This window comes from Esox lucius, chromosome 12 (genome assembly GCF_011004845.1).
Source record: "Esox lucius isolate fEsoLuc1 chromosome 12, fEsoLuc1.pri, whole genome shotgun sequence".
Lineage (NCBI taxonomy): Eukaryota > Metazoa > Chordata > Actinopteri > Esociformes > Esocidae > Esox > Esox lucius.
Genome location: NC_047580.1, coordinates 1,484,524 through 1,504,394, shown reverse-complemented (window position 1 = coordinate 1,504,394; position 19,871 = coordinate 1,484,524). Strand labels below are relative to the sequence as shown.

General features: G+C 37.9%; 1 protein-coding gene across 3 annotated transcripts in view; it reads left to right on the top strand.

Annotated features, from left to right (window-relative positions):
• si:ch211-180f4.1 (leucine-rich repeat neuronal protein 1) overlaps window positions 1-14,488 on the top strand; it is a 134,079-nt gene extending 119,591 nt beyond the window's left edge. For 2 of the 3 annotated variants that reach the window (XM_013132728.3, XM_020044690.2), the window contains exon 2: window positions 11,376-14,488. In XM_013132728.3, coding sequence (XP_012988182.1) covers window positions 11,466-13,682 — 2,217 coding nt within the window. In that variant the 5' untranslated portion in view covers window positions 11,376-11,465 and the 3' untranslated portion in view covers window positions 13,683-14,488. Of the gene's footprint in view, window positions 1-10,627; window positions 10,682-11,375 lie in introns of all 3 variants that reach the window. The other variant, XM_020044689.2, reaches the window with a different exon arrangement.
• The last annotated feature ends 5,383 nt before the right edge of the window (window positions 14,489-19,871 follow it).

Sequence of the window (19,871 nt, the reverse complement as noted above, 5' to 3'; positions counted from 1 at the left end):
GGGACTAACCAGGTAATCTCTCCAATTTATCCACCCCTAGAAATATTTTACACGTTACACAATGTAATTCGTGGCCCAGTCAGGGAGTAACTAGGTCTTCTCTCCAATTTATCCACTCCTAGAGATATTTTTGCATGATTGCAATTTGTGGCCTAGTCAGGGAGTAACTAGGTCTCCTATCACTCACTACCTGTGCTCTAGTATTACTCGATTTGTTCGTTAAAAATTATGTGGATAACTTTTCAGCTGTTCACAAGAAACAGGAACAAAGACAGACTCCCTTGCAGGTGCCCGCAGCCAGCTTTGTCTCAGGATTTCCAGCAAAAAACAATAATTAACAATAATGTCAAAAGTCTACTTACCAAGATTTGAAGGCCCAAAAATTTGTTTACCAAACACGGCTGGGTTTAATTCCACTCAACCTAAACCAAAGATTTAAACAGACCATATGAAAGACAGATTAACGCACATGGATTGCTCAATTGGAACATTTATTTACACATTCTTAAAAAGTTCAAATGTGTCATTTGTTAGCATTTGTAATTGCAACACAATTCAAATCAATTACTTCAAATGAAATAACTTGTACTTACAACGCAAATGAATTACTTAAAAATCATACAATGTGATTTTCTGGATTTTCGCAGTTGATAAAAATTACAGATTTTTACATGCTTTGTAAGTGGGAAAACCTGCAAAACCGGCAGTGTATCAAATACTTGTTCTCCCCACTGTACATAAACATGTACTGAAATCCTTTTTTAAATTTTTTTAACAATATTTTAAACCCCAACCGCGACACAATCAACCTAGGCATAATGCGTGGTCGATCCAGGCCATGACTGTTCCTTTAAAATAATAGCATTGCTCATGCAATATTTGTTTGCTGTAGTGCTGTGTTGGACTACAAACCGTGAAACATGGGATTATTTACAACCTGCATAAACTAGTTTGTAATAGTGGTTATTCAGGGACCATTACTACAGGGCAGATCTGGCCCATCTCTTGTTAAAATGATAAATGGGGCTGAAACTCTCCAAATCGTAAGTCCTGACCCCTTCTTTATATCTTACACAGAAAAAGATTGCTTCCCACATGTAATTCTGTGCTTGTGGACAAACACTATGCTACACGCACATTGTAAAACATTCCTGAACCCTAAGACCCATTTGTTAATCATCAAACATAACCTACCTGTTATAACACTAGTCTGGGTTGCTTATCAGTGGTTGTTAAACATCAAACATGGAAACATCAATGCAGTCATACATTACAAAAGTGACGTAAATGCATACGTCCCTCCAGAAGTCATACAGGAAGTCCCACCCTACAAACCGGATGTCCCACCCACCTGTCACATCAATCTGGAAGCCCTGCCCTCCAGGGTCATAAATCACCATTCTGACACAATATACCCTACATTTACTAGACCTATAACATGGAATCAACCACAGCAACATAGAAATCCATGAATAGGATTATAGTAGACAATATTCCTCCAATTTGAATGTTTTATTCTGGTCACATAAGTACAGACGTAGGCATGAATAACAGCAGTTTCAGATGGGTGTTGACGTTCTCACAGATGCCTCCTGTTGGCCATTCTTATTTTTTATTTTATGTTTTTGCTTATAACAAGGCATACCGTGGCATGCCTTGTCGCGGACCGCTCCCTTGGCGGTGGAATTAAACGAGCCACATCTGTATGTCATTTATGAGTTGGGTTTGTATTATATCGATTTTACAAAAAAACTTTCCCCAAACTCTCATTTTTAAGAATTAAACAAGTGACATCTGTGGATAATTATGGGGTTTTATTTAAACTCGCTTTTAGTTTTAGTGTGCCTCATGATCAAAACAATACAACAAACCCAAAAATTTTGCTTTTTGGAAACAAGCCCAAAATATATTCCAATATTTCCAAACTACATTCTGAAACATGAAGCCCAAAGTCGCTTATAATAAGCAACACTGATTAAAACTAGGCCGAGTCTAATTTGATTTCTAAAAGAAGTTTTTGATTCCTACCAATAATAATGGCGCACACGGGAGAACAGCAGTTTGTTCATTCGTGTAGAGAACAGGACGCAGGAAGCAAGAGAAAAAATAAGAACCCAATGTGTTTTCACCAGTACTATATATTATTTTGTTAAAAAACAATGTGTTTATTCTAAACAAGAGCCTATTCATATTTACATTCAAGACTGATTCAAGTAACATTTCAACATTTTGACTTTAATCTACATTGGGCGATAGCTAATTATAATGTAGGCTACTTGCAAACCTAACGAGTTATTGTAATCTCTAACGTACAGAAGCCCTAGTTAACTACAGTAGAGTATTAGCAATGAGAAAATGTGTAACCATGAAAAAAGCAAACAGTTATTTCTACTGGTAAATATTTGCTTATGTTGTTGTTTGCATGGTATAAGCGGGACAGACACCTTTGTTCAGTACATTACCTTGGAAAAATTGACTCTTTGGTTGCATAGTCCATTATACCAAAGTTATGTACAGAACGCCAGCGTTTCCCTAACGAATTGTTAAATTGACATTGCTATGGTGCGTTGTCGAAGCGTGGGCATTCCGGCCGCATTTCAAGAAGAAAACATTTGATATAGAAATATAGAAAATATTGTTTTTTGTGCTTGATGTATGTCATCAGAAACATGCACTTCATTTCATTCGCACAGTTATAACAAATAATTGAATAACCCATAGAATTATAGCTAATGTAATTACACACATACAATCCCCCTTCCCCGGGTCGTCTTGTCTGAGCCCAGAGAGTTTTGAAAGTCTGAGGACGCGCCTACTTCCACCATTTAGAAGTAGGCCTGCACGATATATAGTTTCAGCATCGACATTGCGATGTATGCATCCGCAATAGTCACATCGCAGAACGTGCGATTTAGTAAGGTAACAGTATATCAGTCTACTATATTATTTTTTTTAAATGTTAAACTAGCATTATATCTGTCGGATATAAAGATACGTACTCAGATTTATGGGTTATTGGATACACAGTTTATTATTATTATAATTATTTTAAACACGGAGTTTGTTGCTGCATGTGGTTGACATGCAGGCTCTGCTTGCGCATGACAAAATGATTAGCAAAGAACAGGAAAAAAAGACAGAAATTTGGTTGCAAAACGAAATGCATCGTCAGTTATATGGAAATATTCTGGTTACAGACAGGATGATGTTGCCCAAAAACAGGTATTTTGTCGAGAGTGCCTTGCAATTGTTGCCACAACACGAGGCAACATGACCAATTTGTTCGATCATTTAAGGTGACATCACAAATCTTCATATGACGAGTGCAAAGCATCTCAATGCCCTCCAAAGCTAAAATAAATTTCTGATGCCTTTGCCAGTATTACACCATACAAAAAACGGCAGAGATCACAGATTCAACATTTCACATCGCCTATGACATGGTACCAATTAACACAGTTACCAAAGAGTGTTTTAAAAACATGATACGTCGCTTGACAAGTGGTATGTAATGCCATCACACAACAATTTCTCAAGTTGCCATCCCAGAGCTGTACGAGAAATGCAAGGCACAAGTTGAAACAGAGCTGTCACTAGTGGAATATTATACAGCAACAACGGACTTGTGGTCAAGCCGGACAACAGAGCCCTACATAAGTCTGACCGTACACTTCCGTACACTTTATTAACGAGGACTTCCACCTGAAAAGTCGCTTTTTGCAAACTGCATTTTCCCCAGAGGATCATACAAGTGAGAATATCGCAACAGGGATGAGAGAAGCTTTAGCTGATTGGGGCCTAGATGAGAGTCATTTAGTCTGTAACAACAGACAATGCTGCAAACATGGTGAAGGGTCCCAAGTGGGCCAGATTGCAGTGCTTTGGCCACAGACTGCATCTTGCAGTTGGTAAGTTATGCCCAATTGCGTATTCTATTTTACTACTGTTGTTATTGTTATATAATTACTGTTACATATTATTACCTAGCAACCTGTTCTGAAATATAACAATTTTAATAAGTTTCATATATCTTTATTGTAGAGGATGGGGCTGGGGAAGAATGAAGGATACAGACTGGCAGGTTGATAGCCAAAGCTCTGAATGCCAGGGCTGATATCCTATGGCATTAATGTTTCATATCTATATATCTCTGCTATCGTTTTTATGTTTAAATTTGGCATTTGTTTACAATAACAAACAATGGAATTTAATGTCCCTATATTTTGGGATATCATTATGTAAAACAGTTAGTGCTAAACTCATGAGATATAAGTTATATGAGAATTAATGTGTTTTATTATAGGTCTTTAAAACATAAAGAAAGCATGGTGAAACTATCTATAATTATCTAACTGTGTAATCATTTGCAAAACAGTTTTATGAGCAATTTATTTTTATAAATAATTTATTAAAGTAAATGTATAGAATTTGTATAATAATAAGTATTTTATTTTGTCTTTGTTTTTTCCATTAGAAAGTGCAGTGAAAAATGACGGACGCATTGACCGTGCTACAGGTGTCTGCAAGAAGCTGGTGGGTCACTTCTCTCACAGCTGGAAGGCCAGGAGTGCTCTTGAAAGAGCCCAGAAGGAACTCCATCTATCTTCACATACCCTCATATCAGAATGCCAAACAAGATGGTGTTCCAGACAGAAGATGATCAACAGGATACTAGTGTAGCAGAAGGCTATAACTCAGGTCCTGTCTGAGGACAGGAAGACACGGCATCTAATTCTAACCTGGCAAGATATGCATGTCCTGGAATCTGTCAGTAAGTCACTGGGCCCACTGCTGGACTTCGGAGATGCACTCTCAGGAGAAAACTATATTAGTGTCTCTTCTGTGAAGCCAGTTCTTCACCTCTTTAACACTTCAATACTGCTAATACAAGAGGGAGACACAGACATGACCAAGACCTTGATGTCAAGGCCAGGGAGGCATCAGAAATGATGGAATGCCAGGAGGAGACGTCAAGCAGCAGCACTGACATGGAGCCTGAAGTTGCTGATCCAGGCAAAGAAAGCCAAGAAGTCCTTGGGAAGTTTCTTTAAACAGAGCTGCTGCAAAGGGTGATTCCTCTCTGACCCACAAGGATGCTGTGGAAGCTGAATTAAACAAATACCTGCTAACACCTTCCATAGACAAATAGGAAGATCCACTTGCATGGTGGAAAACACACAGTGTAAGCTTTCCACATCTGTCCAAGCTTGCCCGCAAGTATCTATCCATTCCCGCTACAAGTTCCCCCTCAGAGAGGCTTTTCAGTACAAGTGGCAACATTGTTACTTGCCAACGGTCATGTCTCAAGCCTGTAAAGGTGAATAGACTGGTATTCTTGGCCAAAAACCTTCAAGTTTGAGTGAGCAATGTATACATGCTTAAAGTCAAGTTTTTATATTTGAATAGAATTTTGATTTACTTTATTATTCTACAGTTGTTATTTTCATTTAATCAGCATTTGTCTAGCCATGATGATCAACATTGTTTTCCTTTAGCACTGTTGCTAAGAAAAGTTTATTTTAAAAGCAAAAGTTTGTGAAATACAATGTATCAGTGTTGATATTTGTTATTCATTTTAAGTTAATTGGTGTTAATTAGTTAGGTTTTGCTTTTGTTATTACAAATTATTTGTTTCATAAACACTGTATTTTGTTTTTGTAAACCACTCAGGATTGGTGTATAGCTGCTCTTTTTAATTGTTCAAATGTTTTAAATTAAAATATGTGTTTCTGTTTTCAAAATAGGAGGTTTGTAATTTAATTTGTAATGTAATAAAATGTTAAATGACTTTTTGATTTGATTTTGTCATTCACATTAATTCTTATTGTGATAATGAAACTTCCCCCATAGAGAATGCTCTGTTTTAACCTGGTTGGAGTACTGAGATAAAGCCTCCTGTAATCTCCTGGAACCCTTATACCACACCTCTTCATTCACAAATGAGACCCTTTATTTTAGAGTAAGCAACATGCATTATTAATATCATATTATACCAACATATTAGATCACTGACTATGGCCTGAATTGATAGAAGAGTATTACATGAATACAATAGAACCATGGTGAATTAAACAGTGTATTAATTAATATAATAAATTAAACTACCCAAAATAAGTCAAAAGGTAAAAAGTCAGTTTCATTTTTTTATTAAAATTTTCAGTGAAGATGCAGTTACCTATAAAATCACCCCAATCATTCTAGAATAATTAATTACGCTCAAATAGAGCTTTTCAAGTCATCTGGTGAAGACATCCTGTATTTTTTCATATCGCAAAAAAACTAAACATCGCAATGTCAGATATTTCCAATATCGTGCAACCCTGTTTAGAAGTAGTTCAAAAAACAAACAGGGAATAGTGTATAAAGAAAATTGGAATTGAGAATTCAGTCCAAAAACGAAGAAAGGGCAAGAAAATAAACAACAGTATAAACTGTATAAAGCAGAGTAACCCCCAAATGGTGAAGTGGATGTAAGTAATTAAGCAAAAGCAAGATGTTGGCAAACAAACAATATAAAAAGTAATATGAAACTAGCAGTACATTTAGAAAAGCAATATGAAACCAGCAATACATTTAGAAAAGCAATATGAAACGAGCAGTACATTTCATGAATAAAATGTGGTGTGCTTGCTAGCTACCCTACTCCTTCAATATGCCTCGATTGGAAATTCAGAATGCCACTGAGAATTGCCACTTGTACCCACACAACTATTTATACCACTTGTACATACATTATACCTGTAGATTTCCTGTACATTTGTACATTTACCAATGACTCTTAACCATCAATATTTACACCTTCTGATATCCCCGTGTTGGACATTGATGGTTGTGTGTTGAGTTATTTTGAGGGGACAGCAAATTTACACAGCTGTACACTCACTAATTTACATTGTAGCAAAGTGTCATTTCTTCATTTTTATTTTGTATGCCTGCTGTATAATGCATGTTTTTTTGTATGCATCTTGCTCTATTTGAAATAAAGTGTTTAGATTTTATTCACTTCATTGTCATTTGTTGTAAAGGATTATTATGAATAAGACCTAATATTGGGGTGTGAGGCATTCCGCTGTGTTTAGTGCATAAAAGCGGCTAGCCGCTTATCAGGGTATTGTTGGAAGCCATTGTGATGAAAGTGCGGCACCGGTGGCCCGACTGCGACACATGCTATAAAAAAAGTGGCGGAAAGCTAGTGAGCCGCCGGTGGGCCACTGGCGTGTTGCTTGCTGGGTAGTAATAATAACAGCAATTTGTTAAGTTTAGTTATGATTATCTTTACATTTGCTAATGATTATTTTTGGACAGTGGTGCATGGTTGCCTCTCGTAGCATAGTGCATTTTTATTTTATATATAATTTATGTATCAATATATTGGGGGACGGGGCATTTTGAACAAATCTGAATATTAGGAGGGATGCCCCCCCCCCCCCCCAATATATATTACGGCATTGGTTACAATTTGCTGTGCACACATTTTTTTTATTTACATCATTATATATAGAGAAATACATATTAATTCAGAAATGGGTAGCTAGTTAGGGCATGCCAAATTGTTTCAGTCAAGCTAACTTAGCAAACGTCAAGCTGGTAATTATTCAGAGCTGAAAACGTACTTTTTAACAAAATAATAATCTATCAAGTGACCTTATTAGAAAAACATTGAAATAAGCTATTTTACATCTTCCTTACCTCAAGTGATTGACTTTGTTTGCACATCAAACCTGCTAAAGTAAAACTCCAGATCCATTTTTCTGACCATGGTCTAAAATTGCTCCATCACATTCCCCCCGCTTATGACCTAATTAACTATTTTCAGTTTGTATGCTAGCTACAAAAGCAATGCAAATAGTGTATGCTGCAGTATTTGACATTGACTGAGTGACCACCAGCAGTAGTTTCACTTTATCATAGTGACGACTATTATATTATCTTATTGTCATCTACATTAATTTATTTAATCATTGACATCATGGGCACACACACTGCCTCCTCCTGCTCCTCCCTCCCTGCTAGTTTGCATGTATCCTTGAATAGGGCACCCATTTATCCTCCTTTCCTACCATTTCGACACGAATTCATAAAACCAAATTGTTCTGGTGCTGTCTCGTTAAGAACATTAGCACTACAATCTTCTATTAGCCACGTTTCAGTGAGAAACATAAAATCGAGGTTGTAGGATATTATAATGTAATTTACCAATAATGACTTTTTGGCAGGAGATCTGATATTAAGTAAAGCCGGCTTAATAGAAATAATAGGGGTTCCTGGACTGGTTGATGTGTTACAGATAACACATTAGACAGTTTTACATCAGAATTTACATGCACTTGATTCCTTCTATTTCTAATCAGCACAGGAATAGAGATAATGGATCCTGGCTTGTTCTCAAAACAATTGGCATTGCTATATTTACAATAGCAGGGACCCGAAACATACACAGAGTAGGCCTTTGCAGCGACCGTAACAGGTGCGGCATAGCAGCTACGGAGCGCCATAGCTGTCACAACAGGTGGTGTAGTGCAGTGTTGCTTAAACAAGGAACCAGGTGCAGGCAGGGGTAGTCGGTGTGGATTCTTTAATTTTACAAGAAATAAACAAAACACCGAGCACAAAAACACACAAAGCAAAGGGCTGACTAAAGCAGCAAAAAACGACAATATGAAATGGTACAAGTACTTACAATAACTGCAACACACACACACACACACACACACACACACACACACACACACACACACACACACACACACACACACACACACACACACACACACACACACACACACACACACACACACACACACACGACAAGAACAATGAGCCACAATGTGGGGAGCAGAGGGGAAACATATATACACATACAAACGATTCAAATTGGGACCTGGTGTGAAGGAATGAATACATGTGACAGTCCAGGATGTGTTCGTGAGAATATGGGAACCTGAGAAATTATGGCACGGTGGCGCTGCTGCTCACCGCACCATGACAATAGCGTTTTGAACAGCGGAGTAGTGTAAATTAGTTAATGCAAATTGGAATTTTCTGTGAATGTAATACATTACTAATATTCTTACATTTATATAAATTTTCTGTTACAATAAGTTAAAACAACATTATAGTACAGTCAACTTATTAGATTGTATAGTCAATCTAAAAATGCCAATATAGAGCCTGAGAAAAGCAAAAGGATGGAGGCAGGGTACGATATAAAGAAAAAAACACCTGAGGAAATAGTAGCGATGCAGGCAGTTGAAATTAATGCAGAAGGGTCCACCAGTAGTTGAATAGCTAACCTCACAAGTCCATGATCATAAATGGAGGCAATTACAGTGATAAGAAGCAAACAAGTCACTAACTTGCAATGTTCAAGCATTTTACTCGTGCGATAGCAAATGGGAGATTATTGTAATAAAACCATATTTGTGGTCAAACGATGTAGTTGTTAAAGTATAGTTAATAACTTTTAAAATTATAGTAATTAACAATACTTTAACAGTTACATTGTTTGACTTCACCTGGGCCGTTCCACTTCAGATTCCCGGGCCGATATTTTATCCCTGTTATCTTTCATGCTTATCTTGTTTGGGAATGGCATTCCAAGAGCGTGATGTATGTTGGCACCAAGAAGCCGGCATCCCATGATGTTTGGATGAGCCCCATCAGGTCTAAAGCGGTCTCTACAGTTCCAAAATATATTGAAATTGTCAATAAATTTAATCTTGTGGTTGAGGCACGCCGATGTCAGCCACGTAGTTCTGTTGCTACTGATTACTAAACATATCATTTAATAATTGTTGAGAAAGTGCTTAAATGTTTGTTTTCAACTTCCAAATAGGTGTCCAATGATTGATTGATTGGTTTTTGCTGAGTATGCACACAGAAAAAGGTATCCCTGGTTATTTGCTAGACACAGAAAGTAAGAAATCCAAAGGGGCTGATATGCTAGATCCTGGCTTATTGGTTAGTGCTGCACCTGTTGTCTCTGGAACTCAGACACATATATTTAATCTACCATACATTTTATCTGTAAAGTTTGGAAACACTGTGGAGACCCTTTAGCTCTTCATAATTATTGTCCAATGTTTACATTTCCATCCCTTGGTAAAATTCTTGAGGCATTGGTTAAAATGTCTATGTTCCTTTTTATTAGAACATTTCATTTTGAACAGATTTCTATCTGGTTTTAGTCCTGGGCATATTACTATTGCAGCAACTAAACTGGTTGTAAATGAAATTTTCCAAGGCTTGGATGAGAAAAGAAAATATCTAGCTCACAGAACCTAGCTGTGAATGTCCCTAAAATTACTATCCTACGCAGTTATTATATAGAAAGTGGTGCTCCTTACAAATGCCTTGTTATTTTTCTTACTATTCGGAAGTGGGTAAAACTGCTTTTGAATATTATGTCCCACACTCATGGAATGCCAATCAGAGTGATCTTAAGTTCAAACATTTTGTGCCTATATGATGTTTTAAAACTCTTATAAATTTTCTTTATATTGTCTGTTGTGATTGTTTTTCTTAATTTGTCATCTCATCTTCATCTCATCTCCGCTTATCCGGTATCGGGTCGATTCTTAATTTGTGTTCTATTTAAATTTTTATGTTTTCTATTGTTGTAATGCAGGGCTCAAATGTGAAAGAGACATGGGTCTCAGTTGAGTTCTCTGGATAAATGAAGGTAAATAAATGAATTAGACCCAGTTAAAAACATATTAATCTGTCTGACCTACTTGTCCTGTATAAAAAATGCAAGTAATGTTTTTCTCAGATGCAAGAGCAATTAGCACATTGTCCTGATGAGCGATTGTCACATTCACACTGACTACTTCTCAGCTGAGAACAATGTATAGACACTCAGGTACACATGCAAGAAATACCATCTACATGCTAACTTTGACTTCTGTTTTCTCCATAGTGATTTCTTCTCACATTTTCTGTCTCAGAGCTGGCATCTCGCTACTAGCAACGTAACAACACAAAACTCTAAGCATTAGACACTAGTCGTGGGTGATGAACCTTGCCACACGCATGTGAACTGTTAAGCAGGAGAACAGAAATCACAACATGCTGAGTAGGGTTTGTTTATAGACAATCCCCGGAAAGAAGATAAATGATAAAAGACTGAATTGCAGGCTCAACCACTTATAATTGAACAGTGGGGACTCACCCACTGATTGCGCTGCATATCTCAAGCAGAAATTTTTAATTGGGTAAAACACAGATAAATCCAGTGTTCCAAAATGTTTTTTGCTTAAACCTCTGTTGAATTTTACAATGCTCAGTTCAGTTTTAAGGTTTTAGGAAACAAATGTAAAGATATTTCCTTTCTAATATTCTTACAATATTGTTAACACTGTTTTTTTTTCTTACAGGTCTAGATGACTCGTGACATGTCCTGCTATTGAGGGAGTCCATGTTTCAGCTGTCAAAAGGTTACCAGGGTTACTTTATTCCACTGCAACATGGGAGGATCTAGAATTTGTGTCCAGCTGATCACTGTATATCTGATTGTGTTTGAAAATGCGGAAACTGCTTCTCTCTGCCCAGCACAGTGTGTATGTGAAACACGTCCATGGTACACGCCTCAATCTGTATATCATCAGGCTAAGACGGTGGACTGCAATGAGCTTCATCTTAGTAGGGTCCCATGGAATATTTCAGGGGACACTCAGGTGCTTCTCCTCCAGAGTAATAACATCTCCTCTGTGTCTGCGGAGTTCCAGAGGGTAATCAACCTCACTGAGCTGGACCTCTCACAAAACCACTTCACTCAGATCCAAGACATTGGACTGCATCATCTTACTCAGCTTGTCACTCTCTACCTTGAAGAAAACCAGGTAAAAGAACTGCAAGATTTCTGTCTAAAGGATCTTGACAGTTTGGAAGAGCTTTACATCAACCACAACCAAATCTCTTCCATTGGTCCTAAAGCCTTCTCCGGTCTGCGAAACCTCCTTAGGCTCCATCTCAACTCCAACAAGCTGGTGGCCATAGACAGCCACTGGTTTCAGTCAATCCCTAACCTGGAGATCCTCATGATTGGGGAGAACCCTATCCTGGGGTTACAAGATATGACCTTCCACCCTTTATCAAAGTTACATAGCCTGGTGCTAGCTGGCATGGGCCTCAGGGAGGTACCTTCAGGAACCTTCCAGGGATTGGAGTACCTGGAGAGTCTGTCTTTCTTTGATAACAAGCTAACAACAGTCCCAAAAGATGCCCTCCGGGTCTTACCAAATCTGAAGTTTTTAGACCTGAACAAGAATCCTATTGTCCGTGTGCATGAGGGAGACTTTCATGATTTCCCTCATCTTGAGGAGTTGAGTCTCAACAACATGGAGGAACTGGTTGCCATTGATCGAGGGGCGTTCTCCAGCCTTCCAGAGATGGCAAAACTGGAAATGTATAACAACCCCCATTTAGCCTACATTGATCGTGCAGCTTTCATTGATATGGGCGGCCTGCACACTTTATTAGTCCACAACAACGATATCAGCCTCTTGTCACATGAAGTTTTATCCTCCTTCCCTAACCTGGATGAAGTGAGCCTTCACAGTAACCCCCTCAGGTGTGACTGTCTCTCTAACTGGGGACTTGTCTTTGGGAACCTGTCTACCCTCAAGCTGCTGGAGTCCCAGATCACTCTGTGTGCCTCCCCTCCCAATCTAGTTGGCCAAGTCCTCCAAGAAGTGGTCACCACCAGCTGGAATGTTGTCAGCAATACCTGCCTCCCTCATATTTTCCTCCACACTTTCCCTCCTATGCTCAATGTGACTGCTGGACAACCCCTGACTCTAGACTGTTGGGCTGTTTCTGATCCTGCACCACAGTTTTACTGGGTGACGCCAACAGGAGACAAGGTAACTTCTGAGGCTGTATCGGCAGTCATGGTGGACGGCATGAGGAAACATAGACTGCAAGAACAGGGGGCTCTTGAGATCCTCCATGTTGAACCAACTGATTCAGGTCTGTATACATGTGTTGCGTGGAACATAGAGGGGGCAGACACACGTAGTGTGTCAGTGTATGTGGAAAAAGGAGACTGGAATGGTGGCAAACATAATGGAGGGGGCCACATAATAAACAACACAGGTGCCCTGGTGGTCCTGCCTAAGATCATTCACTCCCAGTCAGTGGTTTTGGAGTGGAAACTCTACCCTCCCCATCTCCATGGCCATGAGGCACCTCAGCCTAAATGGGCCAGTGCAACCATGAAGATTGACAACTCACAGATCAGCTACACAGCCAAGGTTCCAGTTGATGTTCAAGAATACAACCTGACTCACCTGTTGCCTTCAACAGAGTACAGAGTCTGTCTGACCATGGCAGCCCCAGAACAGCAGACGCAACACTCCTGCATCAATGTAACTACTAAGGAGTCCAGTTTTGCTGTGGAGATGGTGGCCCAACCCACCAATGTGGCACTTGCAGCATTTATGGGTTCCATGTTTGCTATCTGTATCATGGCCTTGCTGGTCTTTTACATGGGCAGGCGTATGAAGAAGAAATCATGTCACCACTCCCTGAAGAAATACATGCAGCAAGCCACCTCCATCCCCCTGAATGAGTTATACCCTCCCCTAATCAACTTGTGGGAGAATGAGACTGAGAAAGAGAAAGAGGGCCCTGTAGATCCCCAGAGCTCTCAGATAGACACCTCAAAGACATACATGTGGTAAAAAGAGTCATATGATGAAGTGACATTTAAAGACGTTTATGTACTATATGTAATCTTAGTTAATGCTCGACCTTAAGATTAAAAAAGTATTTGTAATTGCGAAAGATTACATCATATTATTTAAAAAAAGAACATATTTTTAGACTGAAGATCTTTCACTCAAGCACACTTAGTTGTCCTGATAAATAATGATACTATTTTATTGCAGTTATGTTATGTAAGGAAATACGCAGAGTGGGGCAGGTTTCCATGGCTAAACACCACGATAGTACATTGCAACATCAAGCATGAGTTCTTTATGTAAATCACTTTCTAGATGATGTTTCACAAAATTTATATACAAAAATCTTAACACTGTTGGCTAGAGCACTTAAAACAGAACCTGTTCACTGCTGCTTACTAATACCAAATCACTGCTTAGGGTTTCTTGCATGTGTACCTGCATGTTCTACCTGTGCTTTTGAATATTTTGTCTGGTACCTTTTATCTCCTTTCACTTTGAAATATGCAGGTGTATTAGCTGACAACAATTTTTTTTCTTTTTTGGGTCAAAGGATAACTAATAATAAAATTGACTAGAGCTGAGCAGATACATAGAAAATGATTAATTGGATGATCCGCTGGAATTGTTCCTTTCGATTTGTAGAATTCTAAATATGATGGCTGAATTGAAATAAGTTTGCTTATGTAGATGATTTGTAATGGGACAATTGACATTCAAATGTAAGTAGTGGTTTTAAGGGTTATATGAAAATAACTGCCTAGTGTGTACTTTAATGTTATAATTTTATAAATGTGTTGTTCCTTTTTCTCGTTATTGTGATTTTCAATTTGTCGTGATATGGATTTTTGTCAGATATCACCCGGCTCTAGAACACTCCCAATTTCATAGCTTTTCTTGTCTTCCATTGTATTTATTGTGCATTACAAATAACATCAAATAACGTTTATTTATATAATACATTTCTTACAAGGTGCTTTTAAAATGTGAGCACACACATTAAGAAAAACAGCATTTGAATTTATGTTTACTTATTACTTTTCTCCATATCTGTTTAGTTAAATGTTTTACATCGAAAGAGTTGCATTATCGTTAAGTCTATGCAGTGTCAATTAACATTATCATGATCTAGGTTTGATAATGAACTGGGTAAAGAAAAGTAGGGTAAAGTCAGACGGAGATTAACTCTTTTTGAGAATCACTGCATGAACCGGTACAGTAAGTAGCAATGACACCATGCATTTTCCTTCACACAAAACAATAGTTACTATTGACTGTATAATATATAATGGTACACAATATTTATTTTCTTTCCAAATCTTTGTAAATTATAACAAGTTACAGTTGTACACAATGGCCAGTTACTGCATGAATTTGCACTATATTTTTTACGGTTTATAATTTAATTTTTTTAACTGTAAAACATGCCAAACAGTATTCATGAAAACCTATTTAAGATGTAATATTTATTCAAAGTAAAATGCATTAAGTTGATGCAGTATGCTAATCTAAATATCTTCTCTGAACCAAAACAGTATTTGAGCATTTCATATCTAGAATGTATGACACCACTGGTCAACAGTTGACACTGGTTTTTGATTCAATTAAAGAACTTGTTGATATACATTAGATGTAAGAGAATACTTTTTTAAATTTCTTGACATAACCCAATGACACATCTCGAAATGTTTTCTTATTTATACATTTGTTTAGTTCTTAAGTATGAAAACATAACTAAGAGATCGAATATACAGTGGATATAGAAAGTCTACACACCCCTGTTAAAATGCCAGGTTTTTGTGATGTAAAAGAATGAGACAAAGATAAATCATGACAGAACTTTTTCCACTTTTAATGTGACCTATAATGTGAACAACTCAGTTTTTATATTCACTGTATGTTTTGATCCATCAAATTGCTGTAGCAATAGGATAAATCACAAAATGAAGTGGTATGGACTAAAACCAGCCTTGCATTACATCTAGAAATAGTAGTGTGCAAAGTTATAAAATGTAGGATATTATTTTATCTAACTTGACAGTGAAATGCAGGGTATTTTGTATTATAAAGCATATTGTTGTATTTGAACTCAACAATTAATACTCCTCAACACTTTAGATATACGAGTCTGTGCTCAATGGTTAATGGGAGGTGGCTGAAGACATGTATTACTTGACAATAAATCTGTATCCCATTTATTTGAATTTCCTGTGTTACTCTTTCTATTGTCTGACATCTCTTGAAATATGCAGGAGTTAAGTAAATGCACATTAATAAATCTGCAATGCAAGAATGTTGTGTATAGGCTACCTATATTGCTGACAAAAGTCAAAACTAAATAAGTCCTAAGTCACAAATGTATGCAATTGTACGATAAACTGCCATGTACAGTTTATCGTACTTTCTGCCCACCTTAATGGGTCATAATCAATACCACATCCTTTGTTAAAACATATACTGCAGCTATCTAGCTTGCTTGGATTCGCTATACCAAACCATACTTTAACACACTGTACTGTAGCAAAACAGATTTTCATGACAAACAGCATTAGGCTGGACATTAGAACAAGAAATTTCACACACAACTGTTAAATGGCCAAAGAACGCAGGCTAAGTTAGAAGGCTACCACAAGGTCATAGCAAATTAATTGAAATGAACCTTCTGAGCCTCTGAGTGAAGCTTATAATTCCAATTTGCCTAAATGGTGCCAACAAAGGTCTCCTCTTTCCATTTACTACTGTAATTTCATTTCATGACAAAACTGAAAAATCAAAACTGCTATAAGTGAACATCCGCTCCTTTATGATATTCATTGGCCCTCATTTATCAAAAGTGCATACACCAAATTTCCAGCGTACACCTGGCGTACATCCAAAACCACGGTGACTTTATCAATATGGACGTTGGCGTACGGCACTCTCAAATCCTACGCCACCTTAGTGCAGAAATGCGCAGAAAAAAAAATCCTAACGCACTGACAAACTAAAAGATATGATATATTAAAAAACTACTACATAATAATTAGAAACTTCAGTGTTTATTTTTGTGCAACATGGACTTCAATGTTTAATTTGTGTGACTTTACCAAAGCATTTGATTTATATGTATTCCTTCAGATGCGAGCCTGTGCGCTTTACATGACGTTTCAGGGTTAGGCCCGGCAGTTGCGCACGGACTGGGTTCAGTAATAAAAGGCTTTTAATGACCAAAATATAATTCAGACTGACAAAATTATAAAAATGACATTCTTCTTCTTTTAAATAATAATGATAATAATAGAAATAATAATAATAACGACATTCTTCTTCTAAATAACAATAAACGTCATTAATAATAAAAAATTATAAAATAATAAGACGAATATTACAAATTGTCATGCAATTATTAATGTGAATGAATGGTACTCCACATCACATCATCATCGTCACTATTGAACACCCCAATACATGTGACGTGATGTAAAATGCATTGTGATAGGTCATTTGCTCATCCAAACAGCTTTATAAACTGGATTTCCACCTTACAACAATTTCTCAATTTTAAAACAATTTTATTTCTTTCTACCTCCCTGGTGATCGTCTCAATCTCCACGTCAGAGAAGTTTCTCTTTTTTGCCGTCTTCCGTGTGTCCATGGCGTAAAATGAGGGTGTGGGGGAAGCGGAGACTTGAATATATAGGGGCGTGTTATTCCAATGACGATCGTTTTCAGCCACAGCATTTATCAAGGGCAGGTATTGCGTACACCTGGATTTTAAAGGTACACACAGCTTCATAAATCAGGCGGTGAGAGGAGTGTAAGCAAAATCTTACGCCAACATATATGCCCGTTTCTACGCAAGAATGATAAATGAGGGCCAGTGTGAATACATCTGATTTTAGTCTAGAGATCTATGACAGCAAATTTAGATGGCTATTTTTTCCTCTATATTCAACCTGGTCTCAGAAGGATGATGTACACTATTTTACGTACATTTTAGGCAGGGGATTTCGTAAGATATATTACGTCAGTAAATATTATGTGCAGTAAAATAATGTTAGAGTCAGAATTGAGAGAAAAAAAGCCATATCTGGGGTTTGAACCAGCAACCTTCCACACCCTAGACTGGTATGCTACCCATTGCTCCAGTGAGGAATATGTCACCAGTCTTGAGTGGTGTTGTCACAACATACAGTGGGGCAAAAAAGTATTTAGTCAGCCACCAATTGTGCAAGTTCTCCCACTGAAAAAGATGAGAGAGGCCTGTAACTTTCATCATACACTTCAACTATGAGAGACAAAATCCAGAAAATCACATTGTAGGATTTTTAATGAATTCAACATAAAAGACACCTGTCCACAACCTCAAACAGTCACACTCCAAACTCCACTATGGCCAAGACCAAAGAGCTGTCAAAGGACACCAGAAACAAAATTGTAGACCTGCACCAGGCTGGGGAGACTGAATTTGCAATAGGTAAGCATCTTGGTGTGAAGAAACTGTGGGAGCAATTATAAGAAAATGGAAGACATACAAGACCACTGATGCTCCACGCAAGATCTCACCCCGTGGGATCAAAATGATCACAAGAACAGTGAGCAAAAATCCCAGAACCACACGGGGGGACCTAGTGAATTATCTGCAGAGAGCTGGGACCAACGTAACAAAGGCTACCATCAGTAACACACTACGCTGCCAGGGACTCAAATCCTGCAGTGACAGACATGTCCCCCTGCTTAAGCCATCCAGGCCTGTCTGAGGTTTGCTAGAGAGCATTTGGATGGTCCAGAAGAGGATTGGGAGAATGTCATAAAACTCAACTTGTCGTGTTTGGAGGAGAAAGAATGCTGAGTTGCATCCAAAGAACACCATACCTACTGTGAAGCATGGGGGTGGAAACATCATGCTTTGGGGCTGTTTTTCTGCAAAGGGACCAGGACGACTGATCCGTGTAAAGGAAAGTGAGTGAAATAGGGGTGTAATGATCCATCTACTACATCGATGTATCGATTTATATTCCTATGATCCAACTACATCGATCTGTGCTCAGCAAGTTGGCCTTCCGGACAACATATATCGATCTAACATCGTTTTAAAATGTAATCAATCGATTGTATCAATACTAGGAAATAACCCATTGGATTTAAGCACGTCAGACTTTATAGGAATGTATTTTCTTAGCACTTTTAATGATAAAGGCGATAAACGTTTCTCGATTCAGTCTGCCTATCCGTGACGTCATCGCCCCGGGCCAGCAGCAGCGCAAAGACAACAAAACATAGCATGGCAGATGGCAGAGGAGAAGCCGACGAGCGAGAAATTATCAAGCCACCATTGCGGTCCAGTGTGTGGAAAGTGTTGGTTGCACCTCATTTTTGATATTAATACTGTATTTGTATTATTTCTATGTTGAAAAACAACAGCAAAAGTAGCAGGTAAACCTACTGTTGAAATGTTGGTTGCATTTACTGTACTTTTTTTGAAAATGTATTGAAAATTGAAAATGAGAGCAGAACATTTTAACTTCCTGTTAATTCAACCTAAAGTGTTGGTTGCACTTTATTCAAATAAAATGTGAATGCATTTGCCATTAATTGTTGTTTACTTGTTTGTTTATATCCATAATTAATTGATACCCTTACAAGAAACAACAGGAATCTAGGAAACTTCACCTGCACTGTCCAGTATCCAGGTATTTATTTCAGTCAAACGGGTTGAATTTTTGGCTGAAAAGATACTGAATTGATTTCAAGTCACTGAATCTTTTCGGATTGTATCGTTCTAAATGAACCATTATCGGCCATGAATCGTATTGACAACCACGAATCATGATACGAATCAAATCGTGGTTAAAATGAATCATTACACCCCTAGAGTGAAAACTTTGAGTGAAAACCTCCTTCCATCAGCAAGGGCATTGAAGATGAAACGTGGCTGGGTCTTTCAGCATGACAATGATCCCAAACACACCACCCGGGCAACGAAGGAGAGGCATTTCAAGGTCCTGGAGTGGCCTAGCCAGTCACCAGATCTCAACACCATAGAAAATCTTTGGAGGGAGTTGGAAGTCTGTGTTGCCCAGCGACAGCACCAAAACATCACTGCTTTAGAGGAGATCTGCATGGAGGAATGGGCCAAAATACCAGCAACAGTGAAAACCTTATGAAGACTTACAGAAAACGTTTGACCTCTGTCATTGCCAACAAAGA